Below are 26031 nucleotides of genomic sequence, written 5' to 3'. Positions count from 1 at the left end.
ATAAAAAACGTATGTTTATATTAGAATGGTATAAAGAAGTTCTAAGTTAAATGAAATATAATGTGATAAAAGATACAATATTTTGTTTGAATTATTATTTTTTCAAATGAGTAAGAGTATGGTAAATTATTAATTAATTTATGACGTCACACATTTCTCTCTTAGTAAACATCGAATATATGATTACCGTCCCACATAAAAAAAATGTTAATTATTTATATTATAAGCTTAATAATATTTATAATTTTGGTCACAACAAATTAACGAAGACTCGCACCGCTTAAAATGTCAACGAAGGAAAGTTTAAGATAAATCAGACAAGAAGCGGATATCGGCGCTCTTCTCCATCTCCTGTAAGAAAAAATGCAAAGATTTTTCAACCGATCTTTCGCAATAAATATAGCTTTAAACTTGATGGGTTTTGGCTCATTTGTAGGATCTCGTGTTTTTAAATAGGTGTGTGAGGGTTTGACCTTAACAGCACCAGCCTGTGATTGCAGAAATGGCTAGAGTTATTAAGTTCGAAGAGGTAGCAAAGCACAAAGAGAGGAACAATTGTTGGCTTGCAATCTTTGGAAAGGTTAATTCATCTGACTTGTTAATATATATTAGTTTTTCGTTTGGCTATAATTTATCTTGAATTTGGGGATTGCTTTTCTTTGTTACAAAGTAAGTAAAAAAAACGTAAAACAGTGTTCTTTAATCGGAATTAGATTGAACCGTATATCTGATTTGATTTGATTCAATATATGGATTTTCTAGGGATTAAGATCTATTAGAATTAAATCTGTTCAGACCCAATCAAGTTAAAAACAATAAACCACGGTGATTTGCATCATTTGGCTTATGGCCAAGACTTCTGAATTGCAGAAATTTTGTTTGGGGGAGGTTTGTAAGGTTAAAAGATTTTAAAAGGCTTTAAAGGTTGGACAGTTCTTGCATATTTTCCTGGAATAGACTATCTTCAATTGCGATGTAAACCCTGTAATTTTGAGTACTCTTCTTCTGCCCTTTCAACGAAATTGAACAGAGTTTTCTGATTTGATACTTATATGGAGGTATGATCCTGGGTGCTTTTGTCAAAAATATTTGAAATTTACTCTTTTCTCTTATTGTTATACAAGTTATTGAGATGAGCAGAAGTATGTTGAATTGCAATCAAAATTCCTGTGCTAATCATAATATTTGTTGGCAAAATATTGAGAAGTTTATGCAACAACAGCTTTTCTTATTCTGGAAAATTGCCTTTTGGGATTTTCTTATAAGAATACCATATTGACTCTGAAATTACCTATGGTTCTCTCCTGAAGCGCTTTTATTAATGACTGCTAAAATTTGAACACATTTTAATTTAAAACTTGAAGTATATACTTCAAACATTGACATCATGGACAATGACTCGACCATTAATTCTGTAGCTTTTCATTTGCAAAGGACCATATACCCACCATAAAAGGTAAAAAGCTGAATGAGGACTAGCGAAGCTTGGTCTGATCTCTTTCCCTGTTTTTTTTTTCTAAGCTTGTTAGTAGTAGATCTGTAACAGTTTGAGGGTACAAATTACTAAAGACGTTTTATTTTTTAATGATTCAAGTAATTCATTAACCAGTGTATCAATCTCAAACTTTTGTATCAGGTGTATGATGTGACTTCATTTCTTGAAGATCATCCTGGGGGTGATGAAGTCTTGCTAGCTGCTACTGGTAAGACTGTTTTATTGCCTAGCTTGTACAAACCTGACCCATCGATTACTTTGTTTCATTGCTTTCTGTTTTAAGGTGAACACCACATTGTATGAAACAACTTTATAGTTAGTTGTATCTTTAACCTTGCAGAGAAGGATGCAACGGATGACTTTGAAGATGTGGGACACAGCGACTCTGCAAAAGAGATGATGGAAAAATACTATATTGGTGACCTTGATAGCACCACTGTTCCACCAAAACAGAAGTACAAGCCACCTCAGCAAGTAGCGCAGAGACCTGGTAACTCTGAATTTGTATCGAAGGTTATGCAATTCCTTGTACCACTGTTGGTCATGGGTATAGCATTTGCCTTGCGATTCTTTGCCAAGAAGGAAGACTAGTTGGATGATGCTATGGAGTTGTGAAAGTTAGCCGATGTTTCAGGATTGATCTTATATAGTATGTTTGTATCTTTGATTTCTAATAACGATGGCTTGGTTAATATATTAAACTAGGAAGAAAAACAAGCTTCAGACAGAAGCAGCAAAAGTTCATGAGACTTGGATCTACAGTAATTAAATAATACATTGTTTTGATATAATTTTAATTGCAAATATATACATTTAAGCATTGAGATAGTCTAATCAGCCAGTGATCTGGCCTGGTTTCATCTTGCCTCATTCACAGCCCATTAAAATTGTTCTCAGCCGGACCTTGTTTAAGTCTTTTTAGTTTGTACAACAGCAAGGGGGGACCAAGGTTAGTATCAATTTGGGCTACTTCTGAAATCTGAGTTTGATTTGTTTAGGCTTTGAACCCAAAGCTTAGGGCCCAAGAGCGTTTTCTTCTAACTTCTCAGTCAGGAAGTTCATGTCTGTTATAAGTTTTTAAATTTGCTGAAAGGATCATGCTAAACAGAAATCCACAATGAAAACAAATGTGCCAATAAGCAGTAATTTCTTAATTAGAATTGCTGTACATCAATATTAAGCCTTTATCATAAAGTTTTGGGTAGAATAGTAAATTGATTAGCATGATATTAAATATTAATTATTTTGAAATCAAATTATTATAGGCAATGATGGATCAATCAGAAAGGTGGGTCGGCATGTGCAATTAATGAGCACTGATTAAAAGTAAGAATCTTGATCAAGTCTCAATTATTTGGGATAAAGGTGATTAAATTGAACATCTAGTGGTCTCATTTATATTTGAGAGGCATGTGATTTGATCTAATAATTCATAAAGATTTATGTGGTTCACGATTTGTAGCATAAATCAGCGGGATCTCTGGGATATGCTACATCCATGTGTTGTTTTGTCAGGTTGGCAACTTCTTCAACTACTGTTCTTTAGACATGTACATGAAAGTAACAATACATATATAAGATTGCAAACTGGAATATTTTTACTACATCTTCTTTACCTATTTAATCATAATTAGTCTGAGCCAGATTAGATTAATGACATGGTGTTTGAGCATTTTTCTCTTTCTTCACTCGTTTAGGCAAAACACTCAACCCTGTATGATTGTTTAACCAAGTTTATACATGGCTGAAATGTGCGGTGATAGGGTTTTTCAAGCAGTCACATCATCAATGGACATAATTTAATTTTAAATGCTTGAAATTCAATGCTTCTTCTATGTCATCCCCGAATAATTTATTAAAGAGACCCACAATCTATTCTCAGCTGGTCATTGCACTACGACTACAAGGCAACTCCACTTCCATACTAATTCTAAATTGGAAAAATTAATACAATATGCTTAAAGGAGCAAGTGGGTAATTTAAGATTCTCTTTTTAAGGAATAAAAATATTTAGATTGAAAAATGTCATCTTATATACTACTCAACAATAACAGCTACAATGGTGGCTTAATTCTTATCCAAACTAGGAATCGATGTTGTTTTCAATTGTATTAATTTGGATGAATGAATGAAGTCATATGGTTTTGTTTGTTGTGTTTAGATTTCTTTCCTAGTGACAATCTGTGTCTACTAATCCAGGACAAGCCATGAAGAGGTTCTTGCGGCTTTGATTGAATCTGAATTGCTATGCAAATAATTAGCTTCGTTGATGTTTATCTTATTGAATCGGTGGGTAGTCATTTTCAATTTCATTAAGAGAAAGCCTCGAATTGTTTATTCATAGCTGTCACTGGCTTCATATGTTCCTCTCATTCGTCTTAATTGCATGAGCCAAGTGGACGACAACTCATCACCATTGTTCAAGCTTTGGATCTTTCTGTAGACAGTTAAGGTTGATATATAAATTTATAAAAAAGGAAAAAATAGTTAAGCACATGGCTTTTTTTATCGATTAATCAACCAGGCAGAGGGTAATGGGACTTTTAGATTTCAACCGGTCAAGAACAAAAATGAGTAGGATGATGTGAGGGAACAAATTTGTTAAGAAGAAAAGAAATACATATGAAAAGGGGCCAGTTCCATATTATAAAAGGTAAATCAGCCGCTTTCAGTGACGCATTCTAAACCTTCTAGTGTTATTTATGGGGTGATGCAATAGCCATTTTGTTATCAACAATTTTAATCATTTTTTGACACCAAGTCGACGTGGTGATTTGTCACTTTTCACTATTCAATTATAGTGTCCAAGCTTCATGACTGATTGCTAGCTTTTAATAATACAAAATTAACTTGCATGATTAATTTGATTATCTTCCCAAAAGTTAAATTAATGAACCAATCACAAAGTAAAAAAGGCAATTCAGATAATTGTAATTCTTCATACTATGACAAATTAATCTAACCAGACACAAAAAAAGAAACATGCATGAATAACGTTATTTTGTGTCATATATATAACACGTCCAGTTTGTTGTTCATGTTGTGTTCCAAAAAAGTTGGAACATGATATTTAATATTTTGGATTATAATCAGGGCCAATCCATTTCTGGGACCCTAGAATTCACAAACGTACGTGCTGGTTTCATCAGTCTTGACGGCTAGCCAGCTCTCAAGTAGGTTTTTTGCGTTATGATCTTATTATGCATTGTATAAATTCAATTTCCCTATCAATTATTGATGCTAAATAGCACAAGAATAGAAAATAATAATGTTCGATTTTCAAAATCAAGCCTCAAAGTCAACATTGTAACGTCTTTACCGTTTTATCATATAGATTATCTATCGGCTAATATTTAAATGAAATAAAATGAATAATCTAAGTGCAATTGTGATTAATTTACATACTATGTTAATGTATTATGATAACGTACCCGTCTAAAAATGGATTCAATTAAATGATGACATACCTAATAGTTTATGATAGTTACATTTAAGTGAATATATTAAAGATTAAAGTTTCACATTTAATAAATATAATATAAGTGAATAGTATATAATATGAGAGATTGAACCTGATCATAAGTTAATTGGTTTTATATAATATGACTTTCGATATTCACACTTATAGACCAAATATATTTTCAATATAGTATCAGAGTACAAATTAAACGAAAAGCTTAATAACTTAAAGTATTCTTGAATACAAGTGACAACACACCCATTAGAAAACGAACTCAATCAAATGGCGACGGGCCTAACAGTCTATGGTGATTGCATTTGAGAGAGGGTGTTGAAAATTAAAGTCTTACATCTAATAAACACAATATAAGTAAGTTGTATATAAATATGAAATATTAAATTTTAACACAAGTCAATTGATTTTGTATAATATGAGTTTTCATATTTACACTTATAAACCTAATATATTTCTGACATATTATGATAGTTGTAATCATATAAATGATAGTTTTGAATAAATAATAAGAATGAGAATTGATAAATGCAACGTGAAACTTGTATTATTTTTTCATGGGACGTATTTACAACATTCAAGAGACACTTTCATACTAGTTAAACTATTAGAGTGAAACTCTGAACTAGTAACCCCCGTGGGAGAGACAAACGAGATACAACATAAATATTTATATATATATTGCATAAATGACACAACAAATTACTATGTCGTTTTTAGGTTCCAAACTTAATGAGGCAAGCTTGAGCCACGCCTTGGGCGCACCTTAACTGTTAAAGGATTTTCATCTCACAAGAAAGTCTTAGTAACTCTGATAGGTCAACGGTTTTCTGATCAAACGATAACCATTCATATTCATGCAATAATGATGCTACCCAAAAGCTTACCGTAGTCATTCCCAAATTCTTTCCTGGGCAAACCCGTCTACCTGAACCAAATGGAGCCAGTCTTAGATCTGATCCAAGAACGGAAAATTCAACCTCACCCTCTTTGGCTACAAATCTATCAGACATAAATTTAAGAGGGTCCATCCACACGTGTGGGTCCCTAGATATAGCCCACATGTTCACCATTGCTGTGGTCCCTTTAGGCACGTGATATCCGTCGATATTTGTATCAGTAATGGCCAAACGGGCCCATGAGAGAAGCGGGCCTGGAGGATGTAACCTCAACACTTCCTTAATCACAGCCGCTAGATAATATAACTCACAGATATCAGATTCGGAAACTTGACGTGATCTGCCAACGACCTTGTCAAGCTCATCATGCACCCTTGACTGAACATCAGGATGAAGCACCATTCTTGCTAATATCCACTCGATCAAAACAGCCACTGTATCGGTGCCTCTAAATACCATTTCCTGCATCAAAAGATAAAAAGACAACATTCAGTACAACTTAAAGTGTGTTAGAAATATTGTGACTTACATTTTCTTAACAAGCAATAGCATTAAATACCTAAGTCGTATTTTCCCTTAAAATATAACTTAATTAAAAAATAAATTATCATATTATTATCTTACCAAAAACTAATAGAATGTTAAAATAGTTATAAGAATATATGTCATCAACATCATCTTTTTCTCTTTTCAATTTCATTTTCTTCATCCTTGCTCATGGTTTTGGGCTTGGCTTGGTGGCAGATTTAGTGGATTTGGGTTTAGGTTAGCGACGGTAATTAAATTACAGATTTTCAGGTTTATAAAAGGAGCAAACTGTTATGATTTCAATGGGTTTGAGTTTGGATAGGTAGCAGTTGTGGTGAGTTTGAACTTGTGTATGTGACAATTTTGGTGAGTTTGGGGTTGGATAGGTAAGATTGTGGTGTTTAGATTTTCAAACTTGAACTATAAAGATTGAATTGCAGATTTTTATATGGGTCAACTATTATATTTAAATTTTAAAACGTTAAAAGATACTATTTGTTAAAAGGATCATTCTTATTATTATTATTATTTTTCTAAATTTTTAGTTGATAAAATTATTTTGTCCCTTATGACATTAGGTTTTCAGTGGAATGGGTGAAAAAAATTTTTAAGACCAATCCTGGGATAGGAAAAACGTAAATCAATTACTGGAAATATTATGAACATATATATATATATATATATATATATATATATATATATATATATATATATATATATATATATATATACATGTTTGATAATACTATTTGTTTGCATGCTTACCCAAAGAACGGCGATCATATCCGAGTCCGACAGTTTTTCTGAGCCTTGAAGAGACAGTAAAACACCAACAAAATCCACTGTGTTTTGGCTACTTTGAGCTCTGTGTTCAGCAATAATTCGGCTAACGAACCGGTTCACTTTGGATACAAGTTTTGAGCATCTAAACCGGATTTTTTGCGGGTCAAAATCAGCTAACCAAGGAAGGTGGTCGGTCCAATTTAGAGTGCCTAGTAACTCGTACCCTTCATCCACTAATTCTCGTAGTTGTTTCACTTCATTATTCGACGAATTTAACTCATATTCTCGTCCAAAAATTGAACACATCATATTGCTTAGTGAAGCTCGTTTAAGTACTTCACGTACACAAAAACCTTGTTTGTGTTCAACAATCATGGAGATCATCTGAGAAGCTATTACACCTCTCGGAATCTCAGCTCCCTTGATTTGTTTTGGGCAGAAAAGGTGAGTAGCTGCGATTCTCCTTAAGGTTCGCCAGTACACACCATAAGGAGCAAACCCAATTGCTCTATTGAACATTAAACTATAAGCAGACTCCTTGACAGGACGATCAGCAAACACTGAACTGCTGAGTATTTCTTTTGCTACGTCTGGATTACACGTTACTATTACGCGAGTATCACCCAGACTAAACGCCATGAGCCTCTTAGCGTTGCATGCTTCAGCGACAGCAGCAATTCGATGGTGTGCCAGTGACATCATCAGGTTCATGCTGCCAATTACAGGCAGTCCTCTTGGACCAGGAATTGACTTGGGCATACCAAAAGATGAACCTTTTGTTAACCTATATTTGCCCCAAGCTGGACCACCAGGTTGAACCCAGTAGAAGAGGGCCATGGCTAACCAAGCCAAAAACATGAACAAAAGTGACCATGCAATGTTTTGTGGACTGAAAGCTCTGCATTTGGAGGCAAGAGCAAAGACCCAAAGGCTCTCTATGTCGGTTTTCATGGTTGGTTGAGATCGAGAATTAAGTGATGGAAAATAAAATAGTAGGTTTTAAAAGGAGACTGGCTTTTGATCTTGGGGGCTAATACGAGAGAGTTCAGTTGGTATATATAAGGAGAAGCGAGGCAAAAATAAATAAATAAATAAATAAATAATCGCTTCATATTTATATGTGAAATTAGTAGGAATTTTTAACTGAATGTGTGACCATTGGTAGAAAAAGTAAGTTTGACATTGCGAGCGTGCTTACACGGTCCAATCATCTAGGGATGTTGTGCTTTGTAAGCTGACGTTTGCTATGTTGGCAGTGGCCTCGTATTTGTACTACTTTTCAGTTGGAAGTCTCTTCTTCAAGTACTCAAGTTGACCTACTTGACCTTCTGAGCAATTATTGTGTTCCCATGATCAATTTATAAATCCTTCCATTGATGTAAATGTCCAAGAAGAAAGGGTTGACATTTGTGTGAACACAAATAAAGAATTTAAATAACAATACTTAAGAGTTAAGAATGTTCCTTTTTTTTAATTACCAAATGATGTAATTGGGTTTATTAAAATTAATAATTTCTAATTCTAACCATTTCAAAACAATAATGTCATTTTCCAAACAGTTGATGGTTCGTTGAATTTGTAAAAGCTACAACTATGAAACATCATTCTATTTTAAACGTCATTTCATCTTGATTAAGCCTCTCAACCTTTTTCTTCCACTTGTGGTGGGTATTAAAAGAGAGGTGGAGCGTGAGTTGGAAAGATAAAGAAAAGCGCGTGACAAAAGCAAATAGGTTGTACAAGTTGACATGTGGTGATGAAGTAAATTCAAAGGTAGCTCAGTATGACACGTCGTGAGCGTGTGGCGGGATATTTCCACCAGCAAGTAGGCGGCCGCACGTGAGACCCATGCACTCGTGCTCTTCCATTACCCTTCATTTCATTATCAAATCTTATATGATTTATCAACCATCACACTGCACGAACAACACGTGTCAAATTATTTTATCTGATTGTGACGACTCCTCCTAGCCGTGATAATCTTTCGTACACGTGGCGTTGAATTGCAGTGAAAAACAACATTACATTTAATATATGCCGGAATATAACTTGTGTCCAGGTTAAAACGGCAACGGCACTCGTGGCTTCGTATCCTACCGTTTGAGGACTGCGTAATTTGGGACCCACGTTGTAACAATTCAGTGCTTTGGTCGAACGGCCTGTATTGTGAAGTTGTAGCATGAACAATCCCTGACCGTTGATCTTGTTGCTTTCTGAGGAACCAGGTGGTCAAAAGTCTTTAATTTTTCTTTGACCATAGAAAAATGACACTAGTGTACAAGACAGAGTGGAGTGGGTGTGCATGCGTAATTTATTATTATAATTAAAAATAATCACATATTAGTTAGAATTATGGTTAACAAATTCTTTTTTAATTAATTAATTTGTTCACATCTTGCATTAGTTGGATGTAAATCACCATTAAGAGACCTTAAACAGTGGAACAAGAGGAAAGATATATAAATCCTTAAAGTAAAATTCATATCTGTCACAAGGACCAAGGTCGTCATTAAATATTATAAGCTTCGAAGAAAATACTGATAATGTTGCTTAATTATTCGAATCTTTAAGAAATGCCTGTTTACTCAACGGCATTGGACAATTGCTGCGTAGAGAGAGACAGAATGAACTGCTCATTGGAGAATTTTATACAAATAATCACCTCATTCAACACGTTAAGGTTATTTATAATAATTTTAATTATATTATAATATGGTCAGTGTCATTATTAGTAATGAAAGAAGACTCATAAAGAATAAGAAAATGAAGCTTCATTGAATGAAACTTCCTCAGATATATTCATGTATATTAAATCTGAGTTGGTGAAGTGAAATGGAGGACCCTGCCCAGTTGGCTTCACTAAACTTATTATTTGAGGAAAGTTTCCAAGAAACAAAGTTGAATAGGTCTATAGTTTATTATTGAATCAACTCAATTACAAATATTTTACTCTCAACTTCATTTATTTTTTCCTTAAAGAATCACCTAATTCCTCTCTCGATCAAATCCCCATTTACTCAAAGCCTGCTGATGCAATCGATCGTGTGTGGGACTAAATTGATTTGATATATAAGAATATTTCATTTCAAAATGATGATCGCGTACTTAATATAGGGATCGTGTACCAAGCTATGCAAAGATAATTTAAATAAGTAATCCTTGCAACAAATGACTGGAGAAGAGAGCATGGTGTAGATAAAGCTATTTTTGGTGAATAATCCATTAGTTTAGTGCGCTAGTTAAGGCCTAACCCGCTTTACTCAAAAAACCTCGAAGGCTGATTGGATTCGATGCCATAATCTAAGTCAGATTTTACTTTCTCACTGGCTTGGTGGGGTGGGGAAGGTCTAAAGATTCTTGACATTTTTTTTTTTAGTCAAAAATTGAATCTTTGAATGATATATAGAAGAATATGTGCAGCTTTGAATCTGTGGTCCTTTAACAATGCCCATTTTCTGGGTTCTCTGATCATCTACGAATTGGTGCTAGATAAGATGCAACCATTTCTTCTTCTACTTTTGACTTTAAAAAAAAAAAAGTTAAACATCAAGCTAGCATTCACAAGTCTATTTGGGTCCTCCATTTAGATTTGCTGGTTCTGAAATATCCTATTAAAATACTCCATGCTCTATTCATCATTTTTCAAACTTATCGTTAAAATTTCAATGCATGCATTTATATGAAGTTTCTATGTATATATATACCAGCATGGAGACGAAAGGGACTAGAAAGTGAAGCTATTCAGATCACAGTAGATGCCTTGATATTATACTAACGAAGCACCAATATTTACTCTTTTAACTAAGCAAATAACAAGGCACATAACCGAAGTTCAATCAAGTGGATAAACAATAAAAAGGCATAATCTTTATTAGCTTATATTCCCTTTTCCTCTCAAGATTTTATTCCACATGGAACCTATTCTATAATTATTTTATGTTACTCCAAATCCAATTAACAAGCTTTCTCACCCATGCTTAAACAAGATCTAATCTCCTTCTAAAAATTTTGAATTCTCCACTAGGGAAAAAAATTCTGATTTATTGGTTTCCTTTTAATGATTTTATTGGATATTAAATTATGTTGGTGCTGAACAACTCAGTTGTTCTATACAATATATTCTTCTGGAACATAGTCCATGCCAGGGCCACCAATAGCGAAATATAGATCACCTTTTATATATAATTAATTTGTTTGGATAATTACCTTCTCGTAAACAAATCAAATTTTGTATTATGTGAGCCCTAAAGACCTGTAATGTGAGTTCGTGGTAGTGCAGTCGGTGAGTATTTGTTCTGTTATGTTTACTCTCCTATAAAATTAAAGAAGCATGGCGTACCTTCTATTATTATAGTATAAATCAATGGTGTTATTTCTTAATGACCAGGAAATTAGGTGGACTGAAAGAGTTGTGTTGACTGAGAAGAGTATTAAAAATCAAGGTTTAGTCAACTTGGAAAATAACTTGGGTTAAATTTAATAAAAGTTTGTTGGGATGTTTGAGTCCTAAGGTCGGTAAGCGGCAGTGGCCTCAAAAATCACATTTAATATGTTAGATAAATAATATCAGTGATGGTGAAATCGATTGGCATCATTAGTCCAGAGGAAAAAATTCAATCAGACAATTGGGTTTATTAATATCATTAAGTTTTTTCCATTTGAATTATAAAATAATTACTTGATTAATGAATAATGGTCAATTGTTATCATTTACAACTCGTCAACTATTGACCTGCATGTTGCAGGTATGAGCCAATCACAAATCGCAATTACCAACTATTAAGTACTTGTATTAAATAATCTAATAAAGGGACTCTTTTGCTCCAATGGGTAATGGATGAAACCGCTGAAATGGTGTTTGGATGTATGAAATCTGAGAACAGAAGTTAAAAATCTTGAAGTAAGAAAGAATTCACGCTGATAATCATCTAGTCTGCAACGGCACGATGTCGTTTATAATTACCGATGCTTGTGTGTGCTTTGTAATATGAAAAGGTGTTTTACGAGGGAGCCTAAAATTTGTGCCCAAAACTGTTAAAAATGGGAGCGTCTTATTTGAGCTCACTTGCTGTTTTTTATTATAATGTGAATGTTACAAGGGTTTAGAGGTTTTTTTTTTTTTTTTTTCTATAATGTTTCTGAAATGAAGATTTTCCTGCTTCTTTTCACTATCAAGAATGTATAACTGGGTTTTTGGTAGAGTCCAGAGTGGGTCTTGTTTGAGGCTACGATGTGGGATGTCACAGACCAGAAGTTAAGTAGGAGTGGTACAGACTACAGATTCAGCTTCGCTATGATTTACGTAAAATTGGTTTTCACATTCTAGCTGATGGCTTTCAGGTCTCAGGCAGTATGCTTGATTACACCCCGGTGTTTTGACACAGCAGGTGCTTTTTAAGCTCTATTGTTCTCTTCAATTTCTCTGTTGTTTAAATAGCCGTTGCAGCCAAAAATGAAGATCAAGTAGAAGAGATCGTAAAGCTTATAATAGTAGTTGCAGATCAATGGTCGCGAGTGATTGCAGTCGGAATAGCTGTTAAAAATGGGTTTTGAATCCTTTCGTTGGCCATAATGTTTGATCAAGTGTTAAGGAGGTTTGCGTAGAAGTTGAAGTTTGTGTAATGATGTTGCCCAATGTTCTGTCAGCTATATCAGCTATGTTTAAGAATGAACGTTTCATTGATTGTGCAGACAGTTGTCAGAGCATTTCTTTGGCTTTGGAATGCCTAATGTTTGTCTGCATGAATCAGATACTATAGACATAAGCCACATGAGATAGACGAGTGTGACTCAGAAAGAACATACAATTATACGTACACCAAATTATAAAATTGGCCTATATTAACTCTAGAATTCAGTTCCATGAAATTTACAGCTTAAAACACTTTCCAAACCTTTATCTTCAAATTGAAAGAAGATTAAGAATTAGACTAATTAACTAATAAACAAAAGTTCAGAGGTTAAACTTAAACAGATATAAATCTACAAGAGCAACATAATCCTAAACTGTAACTCCAGGCAAGTAAACATTATTGTTCAGGGTGACGCACGGGGACTGTGTTGGTTACTGGGTCAGTGAAATCAGGGACTCCCAGGACAAGTCCATCAACTTCAACAGGTAGAAGAAGCCTTTTCCATAGACATCCTGTGGAGACGGGCTGTGGTGGCTGAACAATCATCAAAGCATCATTATCTTTATGTAACATTCCAATAACAGTCACAGAGCTGCCTTCCTGAACATACCTGCCAAAACCCATGCAAATCTCCATCTTAAGAAGCTCTTAATGTAACACCATGAAAGCACCAGAAAATTGAAGTTTCTCTATGTATAGGTCAGTTACCCTTCTTCCACACATAGTTGTCGGGCTTCAGCTGGGAGGTTTCTTTCTCTTAACCATTTCCTAAGGTGAGGGGACAGTACACTGCAATATTTAGTAATTGTGACAATTTTGCTCTCAAAGATCAAGGGAATGACTTTACAACCAGAACCAGCTTTCACCATTGCTCTTATGCCAGATTTCCTATCAGTTATGTAAAAGTCTGTGGAGAACCTCTGAAGGTGGACAGACCAAGCAGAACATCATTACCTCCAAAATAGATGCATGCCAATAGATGATGCTAAGAGATTATAAAGAAGCAATCTAAATGATGATGGATGCATCTAGTAACCAGGATTCATAACTTATAATGCTGAATGCCTGAATGGCTCAAAGGTACTTATCTTTGACATGAGTGCATAAGGCTATCAAAATGGAGTAAAAATGTGGGAAGGATAAATATTAAATGACTGGTATGCAAGAATATTAAGTAGCAGTAATTCAGTACAAATACAAAAATCAGCTAAGATTCTTTTGCTATGTACAGTGATAGTAGTAGCCCTGTGCCAAAAAATAGTTGTTGCTCTGTAGATTAAACTATTGAAGTGCATGAGAACAAAATGTGAGCCAGAGATGATCAAGAATTATTCAGATATAACAGATTTTGCGGCCCTAAATATATTCAAATGTGAAAAAGCCTTGGAAACAAAGTGACTTATACTAAGGGTATATTAAAGTTCTCAAGTAAAATTAGAATTTACATACCTCACAATATGCTAAACTCCACTGGAAGCAAGATTTTTTGATATTCACAGGCTTGAGACCCAAACTTCCATATTCATACAAAAGAGTTGAGGTATAGATACATCTGGTGGCCCTTTCATATGAAGATTCCAGGGACAGATTCCCGCATGATGCTACCTGAAATTATCAGAGCAAGAAAAGTAGTTGGCGATCCATTAAGCATAAGTAATATGCTGTCCACTATATAGAGAAACAGACTCTGAAATGAGTAATGAGCATGCAAGGATCTGATTAATAAATAAATTAGGGATGAAATTTGAGATCAAGAACATATAAAGATCAAGTCACCAAGAAGTATTATATATATCTTTAGACAGATACAAAGCCATACATTTTGTTTCTCGGAACACATATCCAAGTTTAAGGTCATCACAAATTCCTGGAACAATTAGTTAATACACAAGGACATGCACAGCACATCAAGAATGTCAAATCCAAGTTTTAATCTAGGGCAAGACTTACAAGCATGAACTTTTTGCTGTTTCAGTATGCCATTTTAGTAAATCATCAGCCTACACTGGAAAAGTAATTTGGTAATTGGAAGTCTGTTCTTGCCACAAATGTGTACACACACACACACACTATTCGATGGTTGTTTTCAGATTACTATCACACATTTTCAAAATTCAAAACCTCAGTAGTAGTAATTAGGAATAAGAGCATGACGAATTGCACAAGCCATCTGACTTCAAATGGACATAGACACATTGACCAATGCACACGATTCAGGAACTTGCTCTCATCTTTTTTCATCATGTTCTCATCTCCACAATCCAATTCATACAAAATCCAGATTTTTAACCACTTGTGCCTTGAAATTTGCACTACATTGATCAAGGCAACTGATTATTTATAGCTCTGAGGACCACAATTCTCAAAAGCCTGAGACATTGCTATCCGTTTAATGATATCAAGGCTCAGAAGTAAAATCCCTAAATGTATGTAATCCACCTGCCTAGTAACGATAACAAAATACAAGTTGAAAAGCACTTCTAACAATGTTCTGCTTGGTTGGTAAGAAACCACATAATTTCCTTATCCTTATAAATAAATTTTGCACATAAATAATTAAAATTGAAGGAAAAAAAAAGAAAAAAAAAACTCCATATATCAATTCATTCTCATTTTTATTCTTATTAACTTTCTGGGCAACAGCAACCAAACACAATATGCCAAATAATCAACAGTATTCGAATAATTAAAAGAATGAACCAGTTTAAAACCGCAACGGAGCCAGAAAATGTAAGAAATTAAGGTTGTAAAGAAGATTACCCCAGTGATTTTAACAATCTGGCCGTCAGTTGCTACAGCAAGGTCAGAGTCGGGAAAAGAACGGAGAAAATATGAAATGGCAGCTATTTGCCTTCGGTTAAGAGTGTTCCAAGCTATAAAAGATAAAACACAAGTCGACAAGAAAAGAAAAGAAACCAAAAAAACAGCGTTGTGGACAACAATAAGGATGAAAAGAGAGACTGAAAGACCAATAAAAAAGAGAGGAATGAGAATGTAAAAAGCTAAAGAAGGTATGGGTTTGCAAGCGAAAGCAGTGTGGTGTTCTAACAGAGCTGCATTAGAGAGGTCGTTCATCACTCTTTTCTCTATCTTTAGTCTTCACTCCCAGCTCTTAACCCAGGGACAGTGAGACACCAACCCAGGCCCAGGCCAGCAACCTAAAGTGCAGCGTTTTGGTTATTTCCCGTAAAACGACGACGCGTCGTTCTAGTCTGTCTTTTGGTCAACCACGCACTTGTGCTACATTTAACTGCTTATAAGAAAGTAGAAGGGCAAAAGAACATTTCTCACCCAAGTTTTAGTTTACTATCAAAATCATATATGTAGTAATTAAAAAACCTAAATATTCACCTATAACTCAATTGTTGTTAAACTTTTCTATTAAAAGTAATAATAAAATTATCATTTTACTATTAATATTAAAAAGATATAAAATTCATTACTCATAGATTTTAAAAATTAACAATTTCACCTTAGCATAAAGTTTTCAAATTTTAAAAAGTAATATTTTCTCCCCTAAACCTAGGGTTTTCAATTTTTTAAACTGTAATCTCCTTTTAGAACTTTCAAAAATAGTAGTTTCACCCCCTCACTTAAACTTCAGCTTTCAACATCCCTTTCAACATATTTTTCTGTCTCCTCTTTCGCCTAAGCCGACGGGAAAAAAATGGTACAACGAAGAGAGATGAAGAGGCAGAGATCTTTTTATTACACCAATCTTTATCGCTGGCTCAAGCGAAAGAGAACATAGGAAGAATGTCGAAACGTGAAATTCAATAGTAGAAGTGAAACTGCTGTTTTTGAAAGTTCTAGGGGGCGATTAAGTTTGAAATATATGAAAACCCTAGGTTTGAGAGAGAAATGTTACTTTTAAAAGTTTAAAAACTTTAGGTAAGAGTGAAATTGTTAGTTTTTAAAACCTAAGAGAAAAAATTAATGAATTTTATATATTTTTAATATTAACAGTAAAATGATGATTTTACCTTTACTTCTAAAAGAAAAATTTAACGGTTATTGGGTCATAGGTGGGTGTTTGAGTTTTTCAATAGTTGTAAGTATAATTTTGAAATTAAGCTAAAACTTGGGTGGAAAATAGTCTTTTGTCCAAAGTAAAAAGAAAGTTTATTTTAGGGTCAAAGGACTATTTTCCACCCAAGTTTTGATACATTCTCAAAGTCATATTTACAAAGTTTACAAAACCTAGTCTCATCTATGAGTCAATGCTCATTAGAATTTTCTGTTAGAGTCAAAGGTAAAATTGTTATTTTATCAATAATATTAAAAAATATAAAATTTATTATGTTTTTCTCAAAGTTTTAAGAATTAACAATTTCATCTTTCTAAAGTTTTATAACTTTCAAAAGTAACATTTCCCCTCCTCTCAAAATCTAGTGTTTATTTTTCAGATGCTCTCTGACCACCAGTGATGATGCTTCAACCCTCCATCTCCAACCATTAGATCTTTACTCTTCGATGCAAAAAGATGGGACAAAGACGTGTCCATTCGTCTGAATTGATAAAGTCTTGTCGGTTTCAGACAAATTTACGAAGATACTATTCTTTGTCAATTCATTTGAAATTGATGAAGACTCGTCTTCATTGCATCTTTTGGAAGCATTGGAGCGATAAAGGGTGGCTAAAGATTTATGGGTTGAAGTGTCGTCTTTGGTGGCCAGAGATGGTGGTCAAAGAGTGTCTAAAAAATAAACATTTTGTTTTTGGGCGAAAAATATTATTTTTTAAAATTAAAAAACTTTAGATAAATGTGAAGTTGTTAATTTTTAAAATTTTAAGAAAAAAATATAATGAATTGTATATATTTTTTAATATTATTGATAAAATGACGATTTTACTCTTATTTTTTCTAATGACAATTGACCAATGAATGAGATTTTGTTTTTTTTGAATTTTATAGATGTGATTTTAAAAATAAATCAAAATTTGGATGGAAAATAGTCCTTTGGCCTTTATCTAAGAGGTCTTAAAATGTTTAAATGATGTTAAAGGGGTGTAGGAAGTGGGTGCCAAGTTATTTTCCCAGTCAATCGAAGTCTTAAAGAGGGACAACAACCTTCTATCGTAGTCTCTGTTTCCATGTTAAATTAGAATATTATTTTATCATATTTTTTATGAATATTATATAAATTTACCTTATTTTGTTTTTAAATCTAATTCTAACATATGCTCTACATAAGTTTAGATTCAAATTGAATTTATTCAAGTTCAAACGAGCCCAAAATAAGCCAATTTTAAATAAGCTTAAGCCTACAGCTTTGAGCTGAAGCTACTTGTTAAGTTTGTAAATTAAAAATTTTGATACAAAAAGATGTCATTTTAACTAATATGTATTAAAACGTCGTTGTTTTAATAACGAGTTAATTAAAGCTCTAACTTATTTGTCATGAACTTGACGAGCTCGAGTTCAAATGAGCTCAAACTCGGTTTGATTCAAATTCAATCTTAACTCAAAATAACATTAAGACATAGTTTTAACTAAAAATAAGATCCACCATTCGAATTGAACAAATCGATTTTGATATGAATTTTAATTTGATAATTTAGTTTAAGAACAATTTATTTTTATATTTAATAATATTATTTATCTTTTTAACAATATTATTTATTTTATTAACATACATCTAACAATATTTAAACTCAAATGAGTTTAAATTTAAACTTACTTTTAATGTAACTTAAGTTTGTCTGAGGAACGACTGAAATTTAGTGTGCCTTAGCTTTAATGTGATTAATAATAATATTAAACAGATCAATCACCCAGATTGAAAATGTTACGGAATGTAACTTTTGGGTGGGTATGGTAAAGTAAAAGTATGAAAATGCCGGAGTTATTTTGTCTTATATTGGTTGGCTTATTGGGCGATTAAAGTTTTTTGTCGGTAAGTTGGTAGTGGCAGTGGGTTCTGGGACTTGGAGTGGGAGTGGGACTTGACGGAACCGTCTTCTGCCACACACATGGCAAAGCTGCCTACATTCTGGACGCATTCCCTTCCTTGGTTGTGTGGGTGCTTTGAAAAAGCCAGATTTATCTCCTTTCAACAGTATCTTTTATTTTATTCATATCATTTCATTATACTTTCACCTAATTTTCAGGTTTTAATACTTTTTAGAGCTCTAAAGCTTAGTTTATTAGAAAGAAATTTAAACGATCAGCACGTGTAATTTGTGTGTCCTCTCTGTTTCTTGACCTTGTAGCATTGGGAGCTGAAGTAATCTGTTCAGAGGATGTTGATTGGATGACCCAATTTGGAACAGTTTACCGCCTACATTATGCAGCAGTATGTTGCTTAATTTACAAGAATCTATTAACTTACTTTTCGGTCTCAAATCAATTTCAAAATATTAAGCCTGAATCTGTCAATGGGATCATGGACATGGTTGTAGGCAGACGAAGGATATTCTTTGTGTTGGATAAGAAGTAATGGTGGTGGGTTCTCTTCGTCATTTAATATCAAATTTATGACTGTAAGAGAAATGATTATTAAGATCTTAATTCGCTCTGATTTCTTAATTTATCTGAGTGAGTGCTATAATTATCTTCCAAATTAATTCTGATTAATCTGGTTTCATTTAACATCTTGAGAAAAATTCAACAATTTAATCTGAATGTTCATTTATATTCTAATTATCTTACAAATTAATATTTATTAATAGGCAGCTGAGTTGTTTAATCCTGTATATGAGGAATCATATATATGCAGTATGGCTATGGAAACTTCTGTGTAAAACAATGTTCTGACATCAAAATAAAAACAACTAAAATTGAAGTTTAGGCACTAAAACAGGGTCTGGGTTTATTGCTGAACACATTTTCACTTTCTTCAATGTTATGGAAGAACGAGCACATCTTTTGTAGTGATTAGTTGCGCAGAATCAAGCTCTCCCTTTCTCTCTCTGTCTTTCCGCCTCACATGTTACTCATTATCTCCAACTTCCAGCATATTACAAGACCTGCTTGAAGACTTTCTACTTCCACGGATCGTAGAAATTCACAGCTTTTAAGGAGTGGCACTGATAGAAAGTGAAATTTACTTCGTAATCCGAAAATTCTCTGAAAATGTCTCCAACAATTTTGTCACATCAACCATAAGGAAGATTATTTGCATACAATTCCTTTATGCTATTTTGATTCTTAATTATTCAAGACCAGAAATCCCACCACTGGTATCCAGTACTAGACTGATCGAAGAGATCATCGGGCTCAAATTTCCCCCAATCTTCTGGTGAAGTCAATGAACTCTCGGCAGGTTCCACCATGGGAATAAGATCGGGCTCTTCTTCAAGTGCAAAATACTCAGCCTTTATACTTATATCATCATCAGACAGGACACCAACTCTTTGTTCTGATATCTCAAGGGACAGACCCGGCTTCACTTCTGATTCACACTTTGTGTTTCTGGCCTCTCCATCGTCTAATTCACTGTCCATGCTGTTGACAGCTTCATCTTGCCCACAACTCTGCCTTTCTCCTCGTGGTTCTTGCAATAAATCATTCATTCTTTGCAACTGTCAAATATTAAATCAATTAATACATAATGCTTTAACCTTCATCAAACAATTAAGCATTACTGAATTTAAATAATCATATATAAGGTACCTGAATCACCAAGGCCTGTTTTTCTTTCTTCAGAGATTCAAACCGGGAAGCCAAATTATCGTAATCGGTTTGCAGTATGTTGTAATCTCGTTCAAGCTGCTTCGACTTCCATCTAGCTCTCTTGTTTTGAAACCATATTGCTACCTGTCGCGGCTGCAACCCAAGTTCTCTAGCCAACTGTAGTTTCTTTCGTGGCTCAAGTCTCGTTTCATTTTCAAAAATCAGTTCCAACGATCTGATCTGTTCATCACTGAACCTTCTCTTGTTACCCTTGTTCCTCTTTTTTCTTGAAGTTGCAAGCTCGTTTAAGCAGGAAAATGACTCAGCCGCCGGAGAATATTCGTCTGCATCAGACATCTTTTATCGGGTATATACGGACATACAAGTAATATTCTCGGTTTTGGAACAAAGTGGCTTCAAATTTCAGTGGTGAATATTAAAGGGAGCTGATGATTATGATGCGTGTTGAAGCGTTTAAGCTTTCCGAAGTACATGACCAGGGAGTTTCCTGCTTCTGCTTTATATCTTAACAGAGGGCGTTACTGTTTCTCCTCTTGTGCCTGGTAAAGATTGCCCCTTTTTTAAATATTTTTTTCCTTGATAAATTCTATGATAAAGAGTTCTAACTACAACAAAACGTGTAAGGCCGAAGGCATTTGTACTGTACAACCGCTCCAAGCCGTTTTTTGGTCGCTTGCGTGGCTTGATTTTACTATAATGTACATTATGCACGTAATTATATAAAATCATTGTTAATTTTATATTAAAAGTAATAAATAAAATCACCATTGTTTTCATCGTCTCAATTTTCTGCCTAGACTTGTCGTAAACCATTTAGTGTCGGCTGCGTGAATCACGTTCTGCCATTAACATTTATTATTTTAGTTACTGCTGGCTTTGTTGCTACAGCATTAGTTTATTCCCAGGTTCATTGGAAAGCCAAACACTATTGTAATTATAAAAATAATAAATACAAATTTATTATAATTAATTTATTAATGGCCCGCTTTCCTTTCAAAATCGCCTAGTCGTTATCCTCCCGATTAATTCATCTGTATTTTTTTTTTCTTTTTTTGTAAATGAGACCTTGGATTACGGAAAATTTATTCAGATGCAATGCACCACTTGAGCATAAAGATGAGTGGGTTCAGCCTAAATATACTTTATAATTTTTTAAAAATGAAAACTTTATTCTTTTCAATTAGATCAATTTAAAAACAATAAAATGTAACGTCTGCTTAATTATTTTAAATATCTATAAGGATATGCGTACTAAACTAAAATTAAGTTTGTCCTTATTGACAAACTTAACAATATGTTAACGCTGAATTCTATGCTAGGCCTTCTTGGCTAAGCTTCTCGCTAAATAAAACAGGCTTGAGCCATGAGACTGGTTAGATTGAGTCTGGGCGTACCCCAACTTTATTTCTCTGTTAAATTTTCATTTAATTTAATATTTATTTTTTTATTATTTTCGAATTATAATATTATTTGCGAGGCGACAAGTATCTATCACCTAACACACCTTACCAATCTTGTAGTGACACCTAGATTCAGTCAAACTCAGTAATTTCCCACATCGTCTTTATCTCCTTATCTTTAGGTGGTACTTCATGACGTGTCGAGAAATTTTAACATGTTAATACAAAGATTATTTTACTTCAGACACGTGTCATAATTTGATGAATTTCGTAGCTGGTTTAAAGTCGTCCGGTGGGACAAGTGTTGTCTGATTGTGCTTTTTGGTAATCTCCATTTTTCCGCCACGTGGTTTTGCAGCTTTCACAGTCGCCCTTTCTCCGTCATCTTGGGCTCTTCCATCTCTAATCATAACTATTTTTTTAATTTATTAAAGCAAATAATTAATTTAAAAATTGATATCGGTTTGAAGGTTTCCTCACATTAACTATAAAAAATAAAACGAAACCAATTAGCTAACAACATTTATGCCATTAATTATAAATTTATTAAATAAATTGGCACATCCAGTATTAAAGGAATGTGTACACGTTGTTTTAGTGTCTTTCTTCATGGACTTGACTTGGTCCAACATTTTTGTCTCTAGCTAACACTTGTAAGGTTGAGATTGGAAGTTGAAATCCATATTTATCTTATTGTGTAATAAGCAGAACTTTGAAGAATTAGTAGTATGAATAGAAGAAAAACAATAAAGTAGAATAATAAAGTGATGTGAGTGCGTTGACAGAGACTTTAAATCTTGTTTGTATTAGGCTAAATAATGAGTAGCTGTAAGCATTTTTTCCGTCTAGGTAAGTACTGAGTAATGGACCAATCTCGACTAATGGAGTGGCACGTAAAGGGTACATGAAACTTAAGTTAAAATGAATTTCAGCTTCTATTGAATTATGTGAGTAGTTTTTTAATTATAGGTATATAAATATTGTAAAAATATGTGATGAATTATTATTTTATTTTTAGGGTTAAAGGATTTATTCCTATTTAAAGTATATTTTTATTTCAAGTTTTTATTTTTTAATTTAAAAAATTTCATTTATTTATTATAGACAGTTAAAATTAACGAAACTCTAACCCTTAAAAATTTTATCTTATTTTTTCCTTGTAAACCTTCAAAAATAATTATTTTTCACCTAGGCCAAATTTAAAAAAAAAAAAGACATTTTCCCCTTTAGGGTTTAGCTTTCAAACTCTTGTGTCATTGTCAACGGTCTTTCTTTTTCAACGCTTCCTCTCCTTTTGATGATTTGTCTCCTCTTATCTAGACGTCCGATTAGCATCGAATGAAGTCAAAGAGATGAAGACAAAGATCTCATCCCAGAAGAAGGTTGTCTTCCTTTAGAAAGACGAAGAACTTCATCTTCTCGACTCTTCGACTTCATTTGATATCGGTTGAATATTTAGGTGAAAAGAGAGAGATCATTAGAGGAAGAGAAACTGTTGGGAGAGAGAGACCGTTGATAATTACACCGACGTTTAAAAACTAAACTCTAAGAGGAAAAACGTTATTTTTTTAAACTTGACATAGGAAAAATAGTTAGTTTTTAAGGTTTTGGGAGAAAAAATTAAAATTTAAGTTTATTTTTAATGTTATATATAAAATGATAATTTTATCCTTAAAACTAATAAACTTAATTGTTTATAGGTAGGTAAATGAGATTTTTAAAATTAAAGAATAAAAATTTATGAAAAGAGAATACTTTAAATGGGAATAAATCCTTTGACCTATTTTTAATTTCAAATAATTAAAATAGATTTATAATTTATATATCTAATTATATATTTAAAAGTTATCCGTAATTTAAAAGTTATGCGTAAGGAATATTATTATATGAGAATAGGAAGCAGGGCGAGTAGGCCAGGTATTATTATAGCAATGGACCCTGTCGATTGTGATTTCAATTGTGTTTGTGTGGATAAAATTGCAGTCACATTCATGGAATTTAGTGGATTTGAAGTCAAGGTTTCCGAGGAGGCTCGACAAAACATCTCCTGGAATCTCTGGTGATCTTAATTCTTTCATTCCTGCTTTAAAATAGAAATAAATATCATTTAGTGCTCTATTTAATGTTAATCACTTGTTCATTTCTTTCCAATTTTAATATGTTTATGGGCCATAGAATGTTCTTGTCAGTGTTCTGCACAATGCTGGAGAACTACTTGGCCTAAATTTTTACCAAATTTAATAGGCCGAGTCTAATCAGAGAAATTTCTAGGCTGGCCCAATTCCAAAGCAGGATGATTGTGAGCCATTATTTGGGTGGGTCAAGTCGAGTCTCGAGCATTATAAATTCTTCTATTAAAGATATGATAACTAAGAATTCCAAAATTCCAATTGAGTTAGTAAATTTCACTAAATCCATCATAGTAATTACGCTAGGCTATTTAAAATATTTTTACTAGCGTGTAGAACTGCCTTTACCACGCTTCAATTAAAGTAAAAAGTTATAATTTATTGATTTAATTTTTCTTCTTTTGTAAAAATGAATCTCACTCGAGTCAAAGAATTCATTTGAAATTGAATTAATCACTTCAAACAGGATAAATCTTGAATCTAATAACTAATTTCATAACTATTGAATTGAGTAAGTGGAGAGTTTGATATTAAAAAATTTTAACTCAAACTTTTTTATTTATAAAGTCTTTGTTTTTACTTCTCAAGACTTCCTTCTAGGATAATTTATTGACTTGAATTGTTGCTAGCATTTTCACACTTGGGTCGATGAACTTTCTTTATTTCCTTGAAGTGAGGTTTTATGTTAGTTCAAATCACATTAAATTTTAGTCTTTACGTATTTATTATGTGTACACACAAATACCTAATTAATTGTGATGAACAGTGATTCTTAAATTCCCGATATCAGAGATTTCCATTCTTGATTTGTGAGTGTGGAAAAGATGAGTTGTTGACGCATGAATGGGGTTGTGGGATGTGATGTTTAAGTCTAAAATAAAAAATTCACCATGAAATTAGGGTGAAGAAAATAATAATCTATGTGAGTAGATCGCTAGTGAAATGACACACCAATGGTGCAGCCACTTAGAAGTATCCATCTCCGGCAAAAATGAAACCTTGAGACCCGCAAAATCACTTTCTACAACTGTTATATATATATATATATATACCAGGAAACCGCTCATGGAAAAATTAGGGTTCACGAGCTATCTGATAACACATTTGTACTTAAAAATAGCCTAATAGTGTAGGATAGTCAAACAGTTACATGGCAGTAAAATAGCCATAATATATATTAATTGGTCACTGAAATGACGATATGTTAGTGATTGTTGAGAAAACTTTACCATACTTAGCACTGATGATCTAAATAATTTGCCAGTTATAGGAGTTGATCAATTTCAGACATTTAATCACGGCTTGTTTGAATTGAATATATCCACAGAGGGTAGTTAATTAACAGACTGACCAATTCTATTGTACTTACTGCCTCTTTTCACTAATTGCAATGCTACACCCTATACACAACTCTATTTAATAAGTTTTAAATCAAACTTAAATTTGAAAATATGTTTAATTGAGGTTATGAAATTGTGGGGTTGTGTGAGAAATACTAAAGATTTATACTCCTAAACAATCACAACCCACGTAAGCTTTGCTTTAAATTTGTACGATTTGTTTTGCTTTACAGAGTATTGAGTGATCTCTCTTCCTCGATGCAGACACAAAATTGACTTGAGTGGCAAAAAGCTAGCTCAAAAGTTTTCTAAACCGTTTCTTGCTTTTCAACCACTCCTCTTTCTCCATCTTTTCTTAAAGGAAGAGAAGAGAGAGCACGTGACCATGCATATGGAGTAGAAAACAGTGCACACTCATATGTCGGGGGAAAATTAAATTCAGAAAAAAACAAATAATGTAAAGAGGAAGTGATAAATACATTGTAGTGTGTTTTGAAATTTTTGTATATGTATTTATATTAAGAAGTGGACAACCTGGTTGGAGATGCAGGATTTGACATTTACGTGTTGTTTCTATCTGTAGACACAAGTTTCAAAAACTTTTAAAGCGTTGAAATCTGGAGCCAGTATCGTCCACTCCGTTTGTCACTCTGATGTACAGTAATAGATGAAGAGAGGGCAATGTAGGTTGGGTCGTAACATTTTGCAGCACATCT

General features: G+C 33.4%; 4 protein-coding genes across 6 annotated transcripts; 1 reads left to right on the top strand and 3 right to left on the bottom strand.

The window, feature by feature from the left end:
* Positions 1-219: 219 nt before the first annotated feature.
* Positions 220-2286, top strand: LOC123217413 (cytochrome b5-like). Of its 3 annotated transcripts, none has more exons than XM_044638443.1 (4): positions 220-353; positions 501-580; positions 1637-1703; positions 1836-2286. In XM_044638443.1, exons 2-4 carry the CDS (start codon positions 503-505, stop codon positions 2084-2086), a joined length of 396 nt encoding a protein of 131 aa, XP_044494378.1. In that variant the 5' UTR covers positions 220-353; positions 501-502; the 3' UTR covers positions 2087-2286. The 3 variants fall into 3 exon arrangements, with proteins under 3 accessions (XP_044494378.1, XP_044494376.1, XP_044494377.1); XM_044638441.1 differs by having other exon boundaries at positions 457-580; XM_044638442.1 differs by having other exon boundaries at positions 437-580.
* A 3202-nt stretch (positions 2287-5488) lies between these two features.
* On the bottom strand, positions 5489-8219 carry LOC123217411 (cytochrome P450 78A9-like). Its single transcript, XM_044638439.1, is given in 3 exon segments — positions 5489-5752; positions 5755-6328; positions 7160-8219. Coding segments are annotated over 3 exon segments (1599 nt in total). The 5' UTR covers positions 8129-8219; the 3' UTR covers positions 5489-5696.
* A 4772-nt stretch (positions 8220-12991) lies between these two features.
* On the bottom strand, positions 12992-16025 carry LOC123215976 (uncharacterized membrane protein At1g16860-like). Its single transcript, XM_044636305.1, has 4 exons — positions 15571-16025; positions 14260-14415; positions 13519-13730; positions 12992-13420 (listed from the first exon to the last, which is right to left on the bottom strand). The coding sequence occupies exons 1-4, from the start codon at positions 15883-15885 to the stop codon at positions 13207-13209; spliced, it is 897 nt and encodes a 298-aa protein (XP_044492240.1). The 5' UTR covers positions 15886-16025; the 3' UTR covers positions 12992-13206.
* A 3539-nt stretch (positions 16026-19564) lies between these two features.
* Positions 19565-21012, bottom strand: LOC123215248 (homeobox-leucine zipper protein ATHB-7-like). Its single transcript, XM_044635265.1, has 2 exons — positions 20426-21012; positions 19565-20334 (listed from the first exon to the last, which is right to left on the bottom strand). Exons 1-2 carry the CDS (start codon positions 20780-20782, stop codon positions 19969-19971), a joined length of 723 nt encoding a protein of 240 aa, XP_044491200.1. The 5' UTR covers positions 20783-21012; the 3' UTR covers positions 19565-19968.
* Positions 21013-26031: the final 5019 nt, after the last annotated feature.

Source organism: Mangifera indica, chromosome 5 (genome assembly GCF_011075055.1).
Source record: "Mangifera indica cultivar Alphonso chromosome 5, CATAS_Mindica_2.1, whole genome shotgun sequence".
Lineage (NCBI taxonomy): Eukaryota > Viridiplantae > Streptophyta > Magnoliopsida > Sapindales > Anacardiaceae > Mangifera > Mangifera indica.
This window is presented reverse-complemented; position numbering and strand designations above follow the sequence as displayed.